Source organism: Pipra filicauda, unplaced genomic scaffold (genome assembly GCF_003945595.2).
Source record: "Pipra filicauda isolate LSUMZ 115617 unplaced genomic scaffold, ASM394559v2 scaffold69_size3009148_pilon, whole genome shotgun sequence".
In the NCBI taxonomy this organism is placed as follows: domain Eukaryota; kingdom Metazoa; phylum Chordata; class Aves; order Passeriformes; family Pipridae; genus Pipra; species Pipra filicauda.
In genome coordinates, this window is record NW_024104864.1 from 1,464,727 (window position 1) to 1,483,401 (window position 18,675).

The following is an 18,675-nucleotide window of genomic DNA, read 5'->3' on the forward strand; positions in this document are numbered from 1 at the left end:
GCTGACCCTGGCAGGATTAGTACCCCATGCTGTCCAAAACCTACTCTCCCCATGTCAAATGTAGAGCTGCAGTTCCCTGAAGAGTTTATATGGTCGCTGGTGTAATTCTCACAAACAGCTTCTTGGAAAATGTCAGTGACAGGGTGTGTAAGGGAAACAAAGAGAAAACACATTCCACTGTCTGAGAGGACTAGGATGGTTTCAGACAGAAATTATGTGCCTAGAAGGTAGTGCTGTCCCTGTGTGTTCCCTCTCCAGCACAGCATGGAAGCTCTGAGAAGAAGCAACACACATATGGGGGGTGGGGAAAAGAAATAGAAAGACACAGAAAATGAGGCATTTTGGTTTACATCACATTCTGTATGGAGCACTGACTCTGCACATAGCAAGAATAAGAATGAGTTACTGTTTGTTCCCTTAAGGGTTAACTCAAACTAAACTTTCACTTTGAAATTTCAGAGTCAGCAACTTGGGAGAATTAAATTGCCTAACTTGGAGATTTAAACTGCCTAACCTTCCCTGATTGTTTGACAGCCCTTTCTGGATGATTAATGGAAAGTTATAAAAAGGATTTGCATAAGGATATCTATCTCCTTTGCTGGGAAGAAGTTCCAAAACTGGCTTTGTAAGAGGATTGACAACAAATAAGAGACTTCTAAGGTTGAGCAAGCAAACAGACAGCACAGGTTTCTGCTATTTACAAGCCAGCTATTATAATCCAGAAAGCAAGAACCACTCCTTGCTGTTGACACTGGAGCAGCATTCCTCTCCCCAAATGATCAAAAGTCAGACCTTTGTCCTCAGATCCCTGGGCAGTATTAGGATCCCCTAGCAACACACACCTATTGGCAAGGTTACCCCCAGGGCAGTAGTGTTCCCAGTCTCAATGACACCATTGTGTTTTGTAAAGGAAGGTATTCAGGGTGTCTGCTTCACCCAGACAAGCAGCAGTCAGCAATCAGGAGGTTAGCAACTGCCCTTCCAAAGAAGTTCGAAGTCATCACAGATACCATTTCCCTTCCCCTGTGGAAAATGGGATTGTAACAAATGTGGACAGAGCCTTTCCCAAATCTTCGTTCACAAAGCCTAGCCATGATGATGATGGAAAATGGGACAAGCTCTCCTTGTAAATAGAGCCTTGCCAAGGCCACACAAGCCAAATCCAGGGGTTTTACTATATTCCATTTTGTTATGCTGCTCTTGTCCAGTTGCCCCAGTTCAGGACAGACAACTGCAAACTTGCACCTGTTGCCCCTGCTGATGCCCAAACTCCAAGCCAAAGGCCCTACTGATGCCCCCACATCTTCCCCTGGTGAGCTGGGTACTCTCCTGGCTCCCACATCACTGCCAGCAGCACTGTGTCCCACACCATCTCCATGGAGAACATACAGACCAGGTGGATGATACTCTAATTCCTGTTCTTATCAGTGCCATGAGTTTTTCTTGGACTTTTTTCGGATACATAACTAACCTGCCTTGCTCCTACTTTGCAGGGAGGGTATAATGAGACTACAGGTTACTCAGAGAAAGTATAAGAGTTGCAAACACAAGAGCAGCTCCCAGAAGCATAACTGTGCTATACGCACACATCCAAGTCTGGAATCCAGATGCATATCTAGGGAGGCAGAAGCCATATTCAGGCTGCCAAGCCTTCTTAAGGCATGACCACAAACCCTTTTGAATGTGCCCCAATGAGCAGCTTTGGCCTCATCAAGAAGGACAGCTTAGGCTGTCAATCCTGCAGAATAGGACACATCTTGAACCCCCTGTGAGGTAACTGTTCAGGCTGAGTCTCCCCTTAGAGCACGGCCCCATGGGCCACAAGTCCTCAAGAGTGTAGGCAGCAGTACAAATCCCAGAATTTGCTTCTGTTCAAGTAACAAAATAACTTTGCGTGCACACCTCTGAGTGGAACATAAGGCACAATTTTATTTTCCCTCATCCCCCTTTCTCAGGTCACATCCACCACAATGTAGTTTTCTGGCAGCAAGGCTATGCAGTGATCACAGGGATCCTCTTGGTTGGTGCTCATGCAGCAGCCAGCAGCAGCGCCCTGGGCTCGCAGGAGCTCACCTGGCTGCTCAGAGCGCCACTGTCCTGAGCAAACTCCTGGATGACGTGTCACCGGGTGGCCCACCCAGACACTCTGAGCTCTGCTTCACTTGTCCACAGCACGACCAGTGGTGGCAGCCAGGGTGACCTTTGTGTCCATGGCCACAGCCTTGGTACCCACCTGCAAGAGAAGAGGCACCAGCAGCTCAGCCCAAAGTGGGCCAGAAAATACCAGTGTGTTATAGGCTTTGCCCTCAGGACTTCTCTAAAATGGAGAGGTGCGTGCTGATGAGAACACAGCATATTCAAGGCCAAAATTGTCAGGGCTCCATAAAGAAAGAACACCCAAAGGGGACTGCCCTGGCCCAATAGCTGCGGAAAGCTGAAGATTTCTATCCCCTTCCCTGTTGAATAATCCAACATGGACCTCCAGAACCCCATGCCAGCTGCTAGTAGCTATGGCCAGAGCTAGATACAGACCAAGCACAGAAAAAGGAAGAGGTCAGATCTATACTAAAAACATGCAAACCGCAGAATGACACATGCAGGTTAAGGACTGGGAAGCTGGTTGGGATTAAACAAATAAGGGAGTTGAACTCTTGTCCTAAACAAGGAATGAGGCTTCTCCAGAGTCCAGAATCCCCCCCGACTTCTCCAGAGTCCCCACTGTGTGACAAAGACCACAACCTCCCAACATGCCAGCACTGAACAGGAACAGTACAGAAGCAACGCTGCTCAGCCTCACTGAGAAAGGCTGAAAGGCTGAGCTGCCCTGCCCCACCTCCTGCACAGGTCTCTGCCTATAGGATGTGCTACAAAGACTTTAGTGTGTCCTGCTGCATTTCTACTGCTGCAGTCACACATGTATGTACAGTTCATCACAGTCTTGGTGCATGTGCAAGGCAGGAGTTGGGCTAGAGTATCGACTGACACCCACATACACTAGGGAGGACCTAGTGCAACAAATTCTCCAGATCCCAGCAGCGTGGGGAAAGCTGAGCACCCACCTGGCATGGTCCCACCACAGGCACAGCGAGCAGCTTTCTGCCCTCCGCTTGAGCAGAACGTGCAGCAGTGGAACACACCTTGGTGCTCACGGAACTTGTGTTTCACCATCAGAGCGAACGGAGAGCCCTGCCGTGGACAAGCAAACAGAGAGACTGCTGTACTGGATGCTACCAGATCTTGTGACTGCATTTTCAAACACCAGCTGGGTGATCCTGCCAGTCACAGACCACCAAGCCCAGTCTTAAACTGCTATATAGAAGAGGTAATCCTTAGAGAGATTTACAGTAAATACTTAGAAAAGAAAAGCAGGTAAAGAAGAAGCAGTGCAAGAGAAACAAGAAATGCTACCTGTACATATTGCCCTTTCACACAGACGCAGACAGCATACAAGCCTGGCTCCTCAGGGCTGTAGGAAATATAGTAGGTCCCATCACCATTATCACACACTGTTGGCTTGACCGCACTGCAAACAGAGAGAAGTCCAAGAAGTCAGTGACTGGCAGAGAATTGCTCTAAATGTGAACCACAGTTTGGCCTAGATTTGCAGTCAGCTCTTTATTCAGCAGCAGTGGGTCTCAAGCAAGTTTGAAAGCATATATGAGCCACGCTCAAGCACTGAGTGGCTTTTACACACACCTGCTACTGGAAGCTGCAATAACCATACAAAGGAAGTCACACAAAGCTAGCTGTGCTGCAAGGATTTGTAGCACACTGAAAAGGCAGAAGATGACACGCAGCACACTTGAAGGTCAGATTATCCCATCAGATAAGAGCCCGCAGAAATGGGGTAAAGTCACAGCTTCAGCAAGCAGTTACCTCCAGAAAAACCCACTAAGAAGACAGGATATAACAGGGCATGTTTGAATCACTTCAATCACTGTCCCAACTACATTGACCCCACTCTTCTCTTCAATGCTCAGAGCAGTTCTAGGTCCCTGCTGGTAAACACTCCCTTTTCACAGTGAAGCTTACTGGGTTTCACAAGGAATCCTTGTGAACAGAGTGCCAGGAAGAAAGCATCAAGTTACTTGACGACTGGTTGCCTGCTCCAGAGAGAAGGAAAGAGCTTTCCACAGACAATTATCAGGCAGCTCTGCATAGAGAAAGGTATTCTTGCTAATCCCCACTAATTAGTCTCTTGGGCCCCATGAGATGACAGTTTATAACCTGTATTCCCCACCCCCCACCATTTCACATCAATACAGCTGCCCACATAATTTCCTGCCATGAACTGTGTGGTGATACTTCACACTCTTCTGCAGCTGTCATGCCTCAAAGCAAAGCCAGACAGCTTTCAGCAATGGATGTAGCAACTGCACACGCTCAAGAGCAAGAAATTGTGTTAATGTGGCCACAGCGACCTCTACCCTGCCAAGTGAAATTCACCCTCATTCACACGCCTTCCTAAGTTGTATGTGCACTTAAGGAAGGAAGATACATTGGAACAATATTCCTGAACAACGATGTTCTATTGATAAGCATCTCGGCAGCCAGCACTGCTTCTGTGTGCCTTGTCAACACTCCCCCATAGCAAAGAGTTTTAGCATCCTGTCCCTTTTTTTTTATCAGGTCATCCCACCAACAGCCTTCCTGGAACAAGTTCCAGCTACTATAAAACAGAATAGATATATTTTGTCATTTTCATTGCGGAAACATGAGCTCAAGTGCAGCCTTTCCTGCTTTTGCTAGAAAACCTCCAAACACGTTAAAGTACTCAACGCTTACAACTATGGTAAAAAGGACAAAGTCACAACACAGATATTTTCTCCAGAACATGAACTAGGCACTTCCATCAAATGTCAGAGGCTCCTAAGCTTGGTAAACTGTCTGTCTGACTTGGGACAGCCAGCCAGGGGTTGCAATGATTTATGCTTATTAGGTGTTACCAAAAGCAGGATCCCTGGGTGTCTGCTAGTAGGAGTGAGAAGGAGCAACAACTCACTCTGGCAGTGTCTTGCAACACCCACTGAGAGCTGAATCCTTTCAGAAGCCCAAATCACTCAAAGACTCAATACATATCTGAGCCAACACTGTCAAGCTCTACTACAATCAGTAGGAAGCACTGCTATACATCCGGGAAGAAGAGTAGTGCCTTTTCCTCTACAGATTCTGACCCACATGCTAAAGCACATCCTCCCACCTGCCTGACCAAGGAGGGAGCCAGGGTAAGGGAAAAAGAAAGGCAAACCCAGTGACCAGGGAGTTCTTGGGTGAAATACCCACCAGTCTCTCTTGTCCTTGTGGGTGATGGTGACCTGCACAGCCTCTCCTCCTTGCCCCATCCGCTCCCCCGTGGTGTCATTGCAGAGCAGGGTAAAGCCAGTCCGCTGGTTCTGACGGGCACTGTGGAGACCTGCAAGGCAGAGAAACAGGACCAGAAAGGATTCATATTAGCCATGGCTCCCACCTATTTTGCAGTGTTGCAGTCCCATCAGAACACAAACAGGACTGGGCTTCTGAGGTGTACAGATCCTCTCACTCACAGGGAAAAGTCAATATATGACTGGGTATCAGGAGAGAGTGGAAGCCATAGGCACTGAGAGATGTTTAGCAGGTTTAGTCCAGAGGTCTGTATGGACCAGTGTGACCCTCTTGCCTGTCACTCTAAGCCCAGCTGGCACCTTCCCAGAAGGTCTCAAGATGCACCATACAACACGGAGGGAGGAGGAACAGCCCCACTGTGCAGTGTGGAGCCCCAGAGACCCTAACACTTAAAGTTGGGCATAGAAGGGATCAAATGAGCCCTAAGTCTGTCTCATCTGCCCTGCGCGGGCCATTACTGACCAAAGCTGGCTGCACTGTGGGCTGGTCTGAACATTATCTGTTTGCTGGCTCTATTCCAAGTCCTTAGTAAGCAAATATCCACGAAACCATCAACACCAGTTATTCCCACAGCAATCTCAGCAGAAGCTGTAATGGGAATGAACCTACTCGCTTAGCCACAGAGAAGATCTGCCTGGGCTCATGCTTCAGAACAGCTTGGGCAAGTCCTGCTATTACAGGTGCCATTCTCATCCCCTGAGTGAACTGTGGTCTTTGGCCTAGGGTTGGCTCTCCTTGCACCTTATCCTCATGTTGAGGTCAGTGATGGTGTGGAGAGCAGTTCCAGCATGCTCTGTACATCTGGATGAGAATAACTGTCTGGCTCCCTCCCCAGCACAGCTCCCATGGGCAAGCAATGCAACCTCTGACCCTAGTTAATGCCTGGATAGCAGGGAGCCAACAGTGCCTTAAGCTGCACATCATGTGTGTACAGAGAGCAGAGAGGTGACTTCGGGGAGTGGTGCACTCCCATTCAGCTGCTGCACAGCACCCCCTTACCTTCCCCATGCAGGGTACATCTGGCTGGATCAACCACTTTATTGAGAACGGCCCCAAAAACTGCATAGCCACAACACTGCCCTGCCCTCTCCTGGGCAGAGAACTGGATTCTGTCATCCACGCTGGGGTGGGTGCTGTAAGCAACGCTGTTCAGCTTTGTCAGACGGCTTGACACCACCCCTTTGGTGATGAGGATCTCCAGATCGGAGCCGCTCATCAGCAAGTGCTCTGTGAACTCCACACCTGTCCTCATGTCCAGCAACAGCTGCTGCAGCTGAGCCTTCTGCAAGTGCAGCAGGTTTTCCTTCTGCACCTTCAAGTCCTCCAGCTGTTTCAGCAGCCGGTCCCGGTGCTCTTCAATCGCTCGCACATAGCCACTGGCAAACAAGCAGATCTCTGTGGCCACAGCCTCTGCGCGGCTGCGGACGGCACTGCCCATCTTATCAATCTGGCTCAGCACATCCTCCAGGGTGTCCATGTGCTGCTGGGTGTTGTTGAGCAGCTTCCGCAGGGCGTCCCCATGCCTGTGGATGACATTGCTGGTGAAGTCATAGGGGTGCTGACGGTGTCTGCCTAACACGCACTCCTGGCACACCGGCTGGTCACACTGCTCGCAGAACAGCCTTAGCTCCTCTGTGGGATGGGAAGGGCACAAGAGAGGCTTCCCGGTCTGGCTGCAATCCTTGGTGTTCTCCAGCTCCATCACAGCATGAGAAGCTGTCTTCTTCTGTCTCCTAGAAGGGAGCAACCAAAAATCACTATATGCATAGTCACAATGATTCCCACAGCCTGCTGTGTCAAAGGCAGCTGGAGGGCGGTGAGCACTGCAAAGTGAGAGTTGGCAGGAGATGTCTTAAGAGAGAATCACTCACCAGCAGTCATTTTGGTGAGGAACAGGAGGTACCAGGCTCCTCAGCCATCAGCCCAGGGATTTTCACTAGCTTTAAATTTGTTAAGGCAAGTGAGCCCTAATAATCCTTAGAGGTAAAATCCAGTTCAGGCCACTGCTAGAAGACTGTCTAACAGTAAAACATTTAATATTCCAAAAGTCGAACTCCATTTCCTTCTGGCCACCAGGCGAGGTCCTGCTCAGAAGAGACCAAGGATAGGACACAAAGAAGCTGTTATAATCCAGACATCCACCATGTCACAAGGCAGCACCAGAATATTTCTATTTTATGCTATTTTGGGCACTAGGAGCTAGTTATTGAGCAGGATATAAAACCTTTCTCTCCTTCCTTGTCTCCTGCACTAGTGACTTGTGGCAGTTGCAGTGGGAGCTCCAGGCCATAAGCAAAGTACTCCAAGGACCAAGCTCTACAGAGTTGCTTTGGCAACCTCATCACAGGGCAGAACACGGCCCTTACACTACTCCTTTTCCTTGCCACTAATCTCCCTTGGGTCCAGCATATTTTCAAAGCCTTTCTAGCATTACAACCTTCAAATTTACACTTCCCTGATTTCAGCCTAAGATCTCTCTCACTTATCCCAAGGAGCACAACCATGGCATTCAGATGCACAAAAACCTTCCCTACACACCAGGAAATAATTTCAAAATGGTTTTCCTCAGCCCTTGTTCTAGTCTGACATCAACTAAATAAAGTGGGGAGAAAAAATGATAGCAGTAAAAAGTAGATCATGGAGACAAATTTTCTACAGTTTATCCCTTCTGCAGTTATTCCTGTCAGTGCAGCAGGCTACTATTCAAGGTCTGGGTTTATCACTCTTCAGCAGCTTGCATGAGGTATGAGGCATTAGCTAATCGGAATGGTATGCTGAAAATTACACCCAGAGTGGAAAGGTAACTTGGAGCGTAAGCTATTTTCCCTGCAGGCACCAGTATCTACAGGGGGGCAGGGCAGAGAGGAATATGTCTCTGTTCTTTCTGGGGTAAGAATTTGCTAATAAAGTGAAAAGGAACAGCAAATGTGGAGAGAATAGGCTGAGCTGATTAACCCAGGCTGAGGCTTCCCTGTCTAGTGTTGCTGGGTGTTTTTCTGACCTTGCCTGTCACCTTGCTTCAGAAGGCCATTCAGGCTTCCTATCAGTTTTCTTCCACAGTGCTGCCTGTCCTCTGACGAGCTTAAAGGCCACCGCAGCCGCCTCCTCTTCAATTCCTAGCTCTGTAGCAGTCACCTCTTCTTCCTACAACAATTCCTACACTACCTAACAGGCAAGCATGTGGGTTGATCATCAGCAGGTACCAACCACAGTAGGCAGGACTTCCACTTACTTTCTTTCACTTTGTCTAAGGGTGCCTTTACATATAACTGCAGTAAACGTTCTGGAGGTGGAGGGAGGCAGGCCAGCAGCTTAACTTCCCCATTTTCCCTTGGAAGATGTGCCTTCTCCAAAGTGGGACAGCACAACACATGAAGCTCTTGTCCTGCTAAGTACTGTGCCCATACCCACACCTGATGGAGCCCCATCAGTCTCCCCGGAGCCCAGTAATACTAAACTGAGATGCAAAGGAGCATGTGGACACCACCATAGGGAAAGGGTGGCCTGATTTTGGACTTAATGGCCAATGATAGGTCTGATGGGCCTACTCCCAAGAAGTTCAAGAAGACAATGCTCTCAGGCACATGGTCTGATTCCTGGAGCTGCGCTGTGCAAGGCCAGATGATGGACGACGATCCTCGTGAGCCCCCTCCAACTCCAGATATTCCACGATTCTATGCTAGCAGCTACCCCGCCCGAGTACAGCGCATCCTCCGGGAGGGGGTGGTGGGCAACAACCCGCCGAGGACTGAACGAGCTGGGAGCCGCCGGTTCGCCGCTCTGGCTCTGCGCGGGCCCCTTCCCACAGCGCCGACCCCCCCCCCCGCGCTCCCGGTGCTCAGGTGTCCCCGCCGCCCCTCACCTGTGAGCCCGGCAGCAGAAGGGGCATAGGCGGACCCCGCAGGTGAGGCACCGCCCGGCCGCCGCCCCATCGGCGCAGAGGTCGCAGCCCGCGGCCGCCCCGGCGCGGCTCCCGGCCAGGCAGTCGGGGGTGAGCTGCCCCACGCCCCCGGGCGGCAGCGACACCTCGGCGTCGCACACCGGGCACAGCACGGGGCGGGCGGCGCCCCCCGGCTCCCCCTCCAGCGCCCCGAGCCGCCGCAGGCAGGGGTCGCACAGCGAGTGCAGGCAGGGCAGCAGCCGCGGCGACACCCAGGGCTGGGCGCACTGCGGGCAGCGCGGCCCCGACATGCCGGCAGCCACCGCCGGGCTCCGCGTGGACGCTCCGCCGAGCATCCCGCGGGAACGCCCCCCGCCGCCCCCGACGGGGTCGTGCCCGCAGCGGCACCGCCCGCCCCAGTGAGAGGAGCCGGGGCCGCGGTGCGGGGGGCGGGGGCTGCCGGGGGACTCCGCGACCGCCCCGCCCGCCGCTCCTCCTGCGGCCGAGGCGGGCAGGAGGGACCCCGTGGTCCGCTTTGTCCTCGTCCTCCTCACCCAGGAGGGCCCTCCTGGCCCGCTGCTCCCCTCCTCTGGCATCGCCAGTATTGTCTCAAACTGTTGCGTGGGAAGCGGCCCCTTCCCACCCCACCGCGGGTAGATGGTGTCTTTCCACTTCTTCCAGCTCAGAACTTCCAGGTTCACTGCCTGACTGGCCTCTGCAGCCTCTTTGCCCGTCCTGCTGGACGCCTTCAGGCCTTGCTCTTTTTTCTTTGGGATCAATGGTGAGCTTGCCTATGTACGTGTAAGCAATGTACGTGAAACTTCAGTAGAAACAGTGCAAGGTGGCCAGGCTTCCCTGCAACCGCCCACGGGGACTAGCGATGTCTGTCTTGATTCACTGTGCCTGGGAATTGTGAGTACCGTAAAAGGCAGGCTTTGAAATCTGAACGTCAGTGAAGTCCTGCATGAAGCTCCTTGGACTTTGTTATCAACACAATTCTTTATCAGTCGGATTTTTAAGCTCTTCAAATAATGATTTTTTTTTTCCTAAAAAGAAGTACTCTTTTTTATAAAACCACGTTGCCTAACACCAATGGCATTCCTATAGTGCGCCACATTCACATTCATGACTGAACTTTGTTCCAGCCTCTCCATTAGTTTGCCCAGGACCATCAGTATCTTACAGTCTAATATAGTCTTAAGCTGCACCAGGGGAGGTTTAGGCTGGACATTAAGAAGAATTTCTTCACAGAAGGGGTGATCGGACATTGGAATGGACTGCCTGGGGAGGTGGTGAAATCACTGTCCATGGAGTTGTTTAAGGAAAGACTAGGCGTGGCACTTGGAACCACAGTCTAGTTGACATAGTGGTGTTCAGTCATAGCTTGGACTCAGTGATCTCAGAGGTCTTTTCCAACCTAATGGATTCTGGGGTTCTGTGATTATCTGTCCATCATGGCCTTTTCAAATACCAGCGTGATAAGAACATCATTTAAGACTTCTGGATTTTAAGTTCCCTAAGTTAAAAATCAACAATGAGGGAGATCTCTGATCAGGGTTTGTTTTGTTGTTGTCATTTTGTTTGTTTGTTGTTTGTTTGATTTGTGTTTTGGTTTTTTTAGGACTGCTAAGAACATTTACATATCAGCAGGAAAATACTTAATATTTGTATATAATACTTATATATATAAGCAAATACTTAATCTGTTACACAGGGGTGTTAACATATGTTAACACCCCTGTGATGCTTTGTAACTGGAAAAAATGTAAGGATAAAAAAAAGAAAAAGTCTTAATTTATAAACAGTGAAGGTCAATAAAGGAGCATAGTTACAAAAAATGAAACAATGTGTGTCGTTAAAATTACACCAAGGAATAATATTTTCCTTTTGCCACATTTCATGAGAATTGATGAATGGCCAATTACCCTCATTTGACCCAAGATTTACTTGAAATGAAGTCCTCTTTGAACTTGTTTTCCTGCTCCTATTGTTAAAGATGTCTATCAGAGCCTCCCAAAGTACTTGCTCTGGGTGATCTGTTCTTTCCCTACCTCACCTTCTCTGCCAGCTCCTTCCTCTTTTTCCTGTTTATCTGCTTCTCATTTCCTATCATTAAGTACTAGATCATTACACAGAGACCTGAAGATTTGATGGTTTCCTTCTCCCTTTGTTCAAGGACTTCTGACTAATATTTCTATTGTATTCGCTAATTAGCCTGTTCTAGGGAAAGTTTTATGCTGCTTTCCCATTTATATTTTTCTGAAGAAATACTGGTAAAACTTTTTATAGCATGTACAAAAAAATCTTTAAAGCATAATTTCCTTCCTAAACTCTTTGTGAGTAATGTGGGTATATATACCCATTTATTACATTTGGAATGGGATGCCTCATGCTTCCCTGTCCCTATTTAGTCTGCTAATTTTAAGGAGTTGTTTCTGGATGTCCTGCCATAAAAAATAAACTGAAAAAGTGGTGAAGCCGAAGTCATTAGTAAACAGGACAAGCAGGAGCAGACCTGCAGTCTCTGGACTTGCAGAAAAGTACAGGATGACTTGTTGACAGAAAACTGAGAACCTGTCAAAGTGCCATGGTCTAGGTTAACGGCAGCCAGACGAATGTGGAAAACGGCTTATTTGGGGAGTTTACAAAGAAAAGAGAAGTGGAACAGATAACTGTTGGCTGCTTTCCTGTTGACCAACAAGTCCAACTTTACTGTGGATATGTCAGCCCCGGGAACTACTGTGTTTCAGAGACTTCTGTAAACTTGGCAGAGCTGCCAGGCTTGGTCTGGGAGTACTTGACACATCCTTGCTTGTTTCCATGCAAACTGTTTTGTGTTGTGCTCAGCCACCCCGCCAACAGCTCTTCCCATTTTTATAAACCTCATCTGGAAAATTCAACAAAGGATTTACAAACATCTCCCAATTTCGGCAGAGTCTCTTCCTCATTCAGCTAAACATGCATTTAAAATTATGTGGCATTTGACTGGTGGGAGGAGCATTTCTGTACTGTTCTTTCAGCTTCTTGTCCAGGAGTCTATTATTATCAGGCTATTAACCAAGGCACAGAGGATGCTGTCATCCCCAACCCTCCCTTTCTGCACCCAGCCTGATACCCAAGGGCTCCCAGAGCATGAGCACCTACCTGTCCTTACCCCACTTGAAGCCAGCCAGGGCCTGGATATTTCCCACATCACAGAAGCCTGGGCTGACCGGGATGTGTGGGTCCACCAGACAAGGATACTGTGCCCAGTCCAGCAGCCCTCATTAGCTGCACAGTGTGGTTGTGAGGATAGGTGGGACAGAAGGGTTGCCTCTCTCTCTCTCCCTCCTTACATAGGTGCTCACCCAAGCCCACCCCTCCGCACGAGGTGTGAAGTGAGTTTAGATCTGTAACAGGCTCATGGGTATAAAGTATAACATAGATGCCATTAATGTGCTCTCTGCAAAAGAGACCCTCCCATGGCTCCAGGTTTTCACAAAATCACAGAATGGCCTGGGTTAGAAGGGACCTTAAGTCCCACAGCTGTGGGAAGGGACGCCTTCCAGTAGACCAGGTTGCTCAGAGCCCCATCCAGCCTGGCCTTGAACACTTCCAGGGATGGGGCATCCAGGAGTTCCCTGGGCAACCTATTCCAGCAACTCACTACCCTCTGAGTAAAGAATTTCTTCCTAACATCTAATCTAAATCTCTCCTCTTTTAGTTTAAAACTGTGAAGGTTTTAAAAGGAGGTGCCAGTTGCCCTTTGCTTCTGCTGGGCACAGAGCACACACAAGTAAATTGCCCCAGGCCAAGCCTCAGGTGACAAAATTTCTGCAAGCTGTTGTCATGGGGGAATGCGACAGCTGCAGGAGGACAACACTGATCCCCTGCTTGGAGACACCACTTGGGACAGAGAGGGAAAACTTCTGCCCTGGGATCTCTCTCAGACTTTCTACACTCTTCAGAGAAACACCTTCACTACCAAACGACTCCCTTCATACATATACACTTACTCTTTTGAATTTGCTCATAGCTTTTTCTCTTCAGGGTTGTGTTGAGCTTCAAGGATGAAACTACACAAACTTAAGACACCTCATTTAACATTAGCCCACATCTCTCCATTTTCATGCTGGACTCCAAAGTACATTTCCGTAAGCTGTTGCTGTCGCACATCAAACCCATGCTCCAGCAGAAGGACTTCAGCCACTGCAGTGTGACCTGGGAAAGGTGAAGGAAGAAGGCAGGAAAACAGCACACCTGGCAGACTAAACCTGTCCCTCACTAATGGAAGGGGCACAATCATCACACACAGGTGCTTGGCTTAACCCTGAAATAGCAAACTAGAAGCAGATCTGGTAAGGAGATGTGGTAAAACATGAAATACAGAAAGAAAGCAGCAAAAGAGAGCAGTGGGTCTCTCTTGTCCTCCAGATTTGCGACAGGAAACACAGAGTTTGAAGTGGTCAAGCAATACCCCTTTCAGCTGGCAGCAGTTCTTTGAAGACAAAAGCAGCTGCAGCTAAACCACCCGTCAACACTGGCTTTGTGCAGACTTGCCCTTGCTATGGCTTCTGACCAGACATTCTTGCTTTCACCTCTTCCCTGCAGCTTTCCAGCCACCTGCTGCCACTTTCAGCTTTCTGCTGCTATATATATTCTTTTTAATCCCTCCTGAATCCTGCCTACATTTTCTGAAGGCAAGATGAAACTGGATTTTTTTCAAGCCAACTTTTCTAAAGAAACAAGTTCTTTGTGATGTCGGGCCATTCATGTTTTTTGACCTTCCCTTCAGCCATATTTAAGACAGGAAAGTGATCTGAAAGACTAAGTTTCTGCATGCAAAAGATACCTGAGTTGGAATGGACTCACAAGGATCACTGACCTCCAACTCCTGGCTCTGCACAGGACAGCCCCAAGAACTACACCATGTGACTGAGAGTGTTTTCCAAATGCTTCTTGAACTGGCAGGCTGTGACCACCTAATACTTGTACTGAGAAGCCAACTGAGCCATTCCCTTTGCTACTGGGACCATGAGAGACAGAAGGATATTATAGTAGGATATTTCATGGAGATGCAGCTGTTGTGGTGCTGTTAGGGGACATCTAGAAAAATGTGGCAGCACTTCAGAGGAAAACAGGTTGAATTTAGTTCTGCTGCTCACAGAGAAGCTAAAAATCATACAATTGAGGTGTGTGTGGGGGAGAACAGATCCTGCAGCAGGGAGTGCCTGTGGGGTGAACGCTTACAGTATCAGAATGTGCCTTCTGGTGGGGTCACCAGAGACAGCATGCCAACACCAGTACAGCATCCCTGTGTGCAGCACCTTTTCACCTGCCCCATGGCCCCACAGGCTGAGCACAATCTTCAGAACAGGACTTTCCCTGCAGTACTAGAAAAAAACCTGGCCTTGCTGCAGGGCAGTGAGAGCAGGGAATTGACTTAAATGAGGTTTGTGGCCAGGATGAGACTTGCAAAAGTGTATTTTTATGCATATACATATATGTGTGTATGTGTATAAAGACATATAGAATCTGACTGTCTGAAGGAAACGGCAACAGGTTTGCAGGAAGACTAACTCCCTGTAAGTCTAATGAGAGCCAGCATTTTGTTTCAGACAGGTACAGACCAGCCTGCTTATCACATTTGTTCCCAGACAGCAAAGCTTGAGCTGGTAAGCACACATCTGCACTCAGCATAGCCCTCCTGCTTCCTTGTTTGCTTGACTTGCCCCAGGCTCCTCTTCCCTCACACACCCCGCTCCTTTCTTGTGCCTAACACCTTGCACCCACCTCTGTTCAATTTGTTGGCCAGAAAGCAGAACTGCATAAGGCAGTGGCAACCCAAACTCTGTCTTCCTCACTGTTGCTACTGAGACCTTCTGCTGAATTGAGGGGAAAAGAAAAAGGTGGAGGAAGAAAAACGAGTATTCAGATTTTTACTCAGATGTCCCAGCAAGGATTTAGGCTGCCTTGGATCCCTCTCTAAGTCCAAGACAGCTCATCCTAAGCACCTTACTCCTTATTCCTCCCTCAGAACCTCATCCAGGTGCTGTGTGGAAGGGCACAGAGGAGGCACAGATGGCACTCAGAGACAAAGGTCTCTTTGCTTTTCAAGCTGCTGCTGAAACTGCCTGGCAAACTCACTGGGCTGAAAAGAGGCACTTGCCCTTTTCCTCTTTGGTGCCATCTCTGGATTGCACCCAGCAGTTCTCAAGAAGACAGGGTTAGACCAGAGGTTATGCCTAATTGTGATTAATGAAGTAACTATACTCCACAGCTGGGGGCAGGGGAGAAGCCCTGGCAGCTCTTCAGCTCCACCCTGCCCAGAGCTAGAGGTTCACTTCTCTGCAGAGAACAGTGGCTACTGCCACCTTGGCTGTAATCTGGAGCCAGGCACTTTTCCATGTGCTGCCTTCTCCTGCCTGCCCCATGCCTTCTTACTTGCCTGGAGGACTAGCTGGGTATGAAGCGAAGAGTGAGAATCACATTTATTTTCTGTGCTCAGAAGAAACACTCCTGAGGCAATGCACTTACTTAGATGTCTAAGAACTGAAATACACGGAAAACATATATTAGTACTTCTATCTGTCTGTCATTAGCATAGAAAAGAGATTCTTTTCAGAGACTTCTGGGTTCTACTTTCACATTATGCAAAGCCCCTCTCCCATTAGCACCCCTACATTCAAAGGCCACAGAAAAAAAGACACAAGACCAGGACCCTTGCAAATCCTGCCAGGACAGGACCACATACAAGGCAGCTGTCAGGCTGGGGTGTGCTCACCTAAACAGCAGAAATGTAAACATCGTGAGGATTTTTGATTACAACTTGTGCTTCTGAAGAGCAGGGGTGTCCCAGGACTCCTCTGTCTTGCATCCACTCAGGGGTGTCATTCACAGCCCTGGGGCACCGTATCCCTGAGACCAGCCCACGGCTGAGGCAGGGTGGTGTTGGGATTTGGAAATATAGAAGAAAGCCTGATGATAAATGGCTGACCCACCCAGCAGGAAAGGCCTGACAATGAATGGCTTAATAAAATAGCTGTTTTAATAAGAAAGAATAATCTTCTGTCATTCCAGATGCTGTGGGAACCCCACGTTCATGAAAAAGCAGCATGTTAACCCTCAGGATTACATGTAGGTTTTACAATGGAATAGCTGCATCTTATACTATAGACACTGCAAATCAACATATGTTACACCACAGCTAATCTGAATATCCAGACACTGAATTCCACTTCTCAGGAGGAGATAAAACTAAGTCCCTGAAGTTCCCCTTATTACATCAAACTCCTTATATCCTGTGTTCTTAAAGAAACAAGTTGCAGATAAAAGCATCCCAAACTTCGGCAAAAGCAAGGCACTCAGATACCATGGGGTTTAATTAGCCTCAGGTATTTAAACTCATTGCAATATACAAGAATTTCAGTCTCAGAAAAAGTATGGAAAGTTGTCATCACAGAGGTTCTTCAGGCTGTAAGAGAAGCCTCTTTGTTTCCAGTTAAAATGTCCCTGTCACCTCAGACCTGTAGGGCTACCTCACTATTGTTAGGGGTGGCCATCTCAACACCCACCTAGACAACATGAATCCAGAGTGCCAGATTGCCTTCTTTATGGAGTTGGCAGTTGGGAATAGCTAAAGGCTTCAGAGGGAAATAATCTTATTTGAGATTTTTCTGTTTAAAAACACCTTATGGACTTTGTCTGTGCTCCTAAAGCCTAATGTAAACCAAACATTAAAGGGTCAGACCTACAAAATTTTCAGTTTGCCTCTAGAAACTGGAACAAATGGATATAAGCTTAAAACAAGAAAGCAAGATCTCTTCTGGGCTTCATCTCTCTGCTCCTTACCCTCAGCTATTTATCAACCATTTAATATTTCAAAACCAAGATTAAACCCAAACAAGGCAACACATTGCACAGTTTCCTTCATGTAACTGCAGAAGAATTAATGACTATGAAAGAGGAAACAGCTGAAAAGCCAAGAAAAACCCTTTGATTTTTCCCATTTCCAAAAATATAAAGAAACTACTTGCCATCAAGTTTTTAGCTTAGAATTTTGTAATCAAAATACATACAGGAAACTTGCCCATGCTTTCCAAGGGAAACATTTTCGAAGTGAAACCAATTTCTGTATGGTACACCTGATAAAATAGGAGCATGAGAGAAAACAAAGGCTGCAGTTCTTCTCTTTACCTATTCTACTATTGTGTTTACATTGGTCTGTGTCTAAACGTCCTTCTGCTGACATTTAAGACAAAAAGGAAGAACATGAAAGGCCTGGGGAAAAAAGAAAGTAAGGCAGTAAAGTGCTTTATCTTGCAAAATCAGAAAGTCATTGGCAATGAAACACTCTGCACTGATAAAGCACCAGATTATACCAGTGTTTATATGGTTTATCACAACTGAAAACGAAAAAGCAACTGAAGCCCTAAAACTTTCTTCTACATCTGATATGAAAAATCAGATCTGTTACTTCTAGTGATATCTGAAGTTTATTGCTTGGACCAAAAAAACCCAAAAACCAAACCAACAAACCAACCAAAAAAACCCCCATGCAGTAAGAGTTTCTCAGACGCTTCCTTCAGCTTCACATGAGCCTTCAGCATTCCAGCAAACACACTTGCATGGCGTCTCAGGGGCAGCTCGTTTTCAGCCGTGGAACACTGTGTGACCCCAGCCTGCACCACAGAAAGCTGTTTACCCCCAGTCAGGGGCTGTGGAGGGTGACTAGAGATACCTGAGTGGGAGTGTCCCTCCCACCTAGAGACTTCCAAGTTAAAGAAACTAGATGACTCAAAAGACTAATTCCAATCCTGTATTCTAAAAGGAAATCTCAGACTAAATTATTATGGAGCATTTTTAGCAACCATGAGCAGAAAAAACAGGATTAAACTGTGGGTACTATGGTTATGTAGTCCCATCCCAACTTTGGCATTCCTCTCTCTGCATGAGTTGAGGGATTTCATCCCTCAACAGTTAAACAGTGAGTTTACCTGTTATTTCACAAAATACAGAAATATGAACCTTCTTCACTTCCCAAACACTGGAAAAATAAACTGGAAATGTCAATGAATATTTGAACAGGTCCTCATTTGAATCCCACATTCTTTAGATTTTCTAAGTCTGTTTAAAAAACAACCCCTTTACCAAAAAAAAAAAAAGAAGTGTATTTTCTTAATTCTCCTCAAGGTGTAATGATTGAAAGGACTGGGGACTGTCCCCTTTTAATGCCCAACCCTGTCAATATCTTTAGGAGTAAATTTAACAGCTAAAAAAAGAAAAATATTCATACAATTTTACTGAAAATCTGTTTTTTGAGACTTGCAGATATTTTCTTTCCCAGACATGCAGATTATTTTCATTTTTTAAATCTCCATTTATAAATGTTTTTGTCCAGGTTTACTACAAGGTAAGAAACAGATAAAGGAGCA

General features: G+C 47.5%; 1 protein-coding gene across 1 annotated transcript; it reads right to left on the minus strand.

The window, feature by feature from the left end:
- Nucleotides 1-1,909: 1,909 nt before the first annotated feature.
- TRIM45 (tripartite motif containing 45) lies at nucleotides 1,910-9,573 on the minus strand. The gene is made up of 6 exons (XM_027730371.1): nucleotides 9,245-9,573; nucleotides 6,382-7,115; nucleotides 5,284-5,413; nucleotides 3,409-3,523; nucleotides 3,060-3,186; nucleotides 1,910-2,233 (listed from the first exon to the last, which is right to left on the minus strand). The coding sequence occupies exons 1-6, from the start codon at nucleotides 9,571-9,573 to the stop codon at nucleotides 2,082-2,084; spliced, it is 1,587 nt and encodes a 528-aa protein (XP_027586172.1). The 3' UTR covers nucleotides 1,910-2,081.
- Between the last annotated feature and the right edge of the window lie 9,102 nt (nucleotides 9,574-18,675).

Excerpts from the sequence above, each read along its gene's own strand:
- TRIM45 (XM_027730371.1), bottom strand. The coding sequence starts at position 9,573 with ATGTCGGGGCCGCGCTGCCCGCAGTGCGCCCAGCCCTGGGTGTCGCCG. Across the intron at positions 7,116-9,244 it reads TTCTGCTGCCGGGCTCACAG|GAGACAGAAGAAGACAGCTT; the intron begins GTGAGGGGCGGC and ends GCTCCCTTCTAG. Across the intron at positions 5,414-6,381 it reads ATGTACCCTGCATGGGGAAG|GTCTCCACAGTGCCCGTCAG; the intron begins GTAAGGGGGTGC and ends TCTGCCTTGCAG.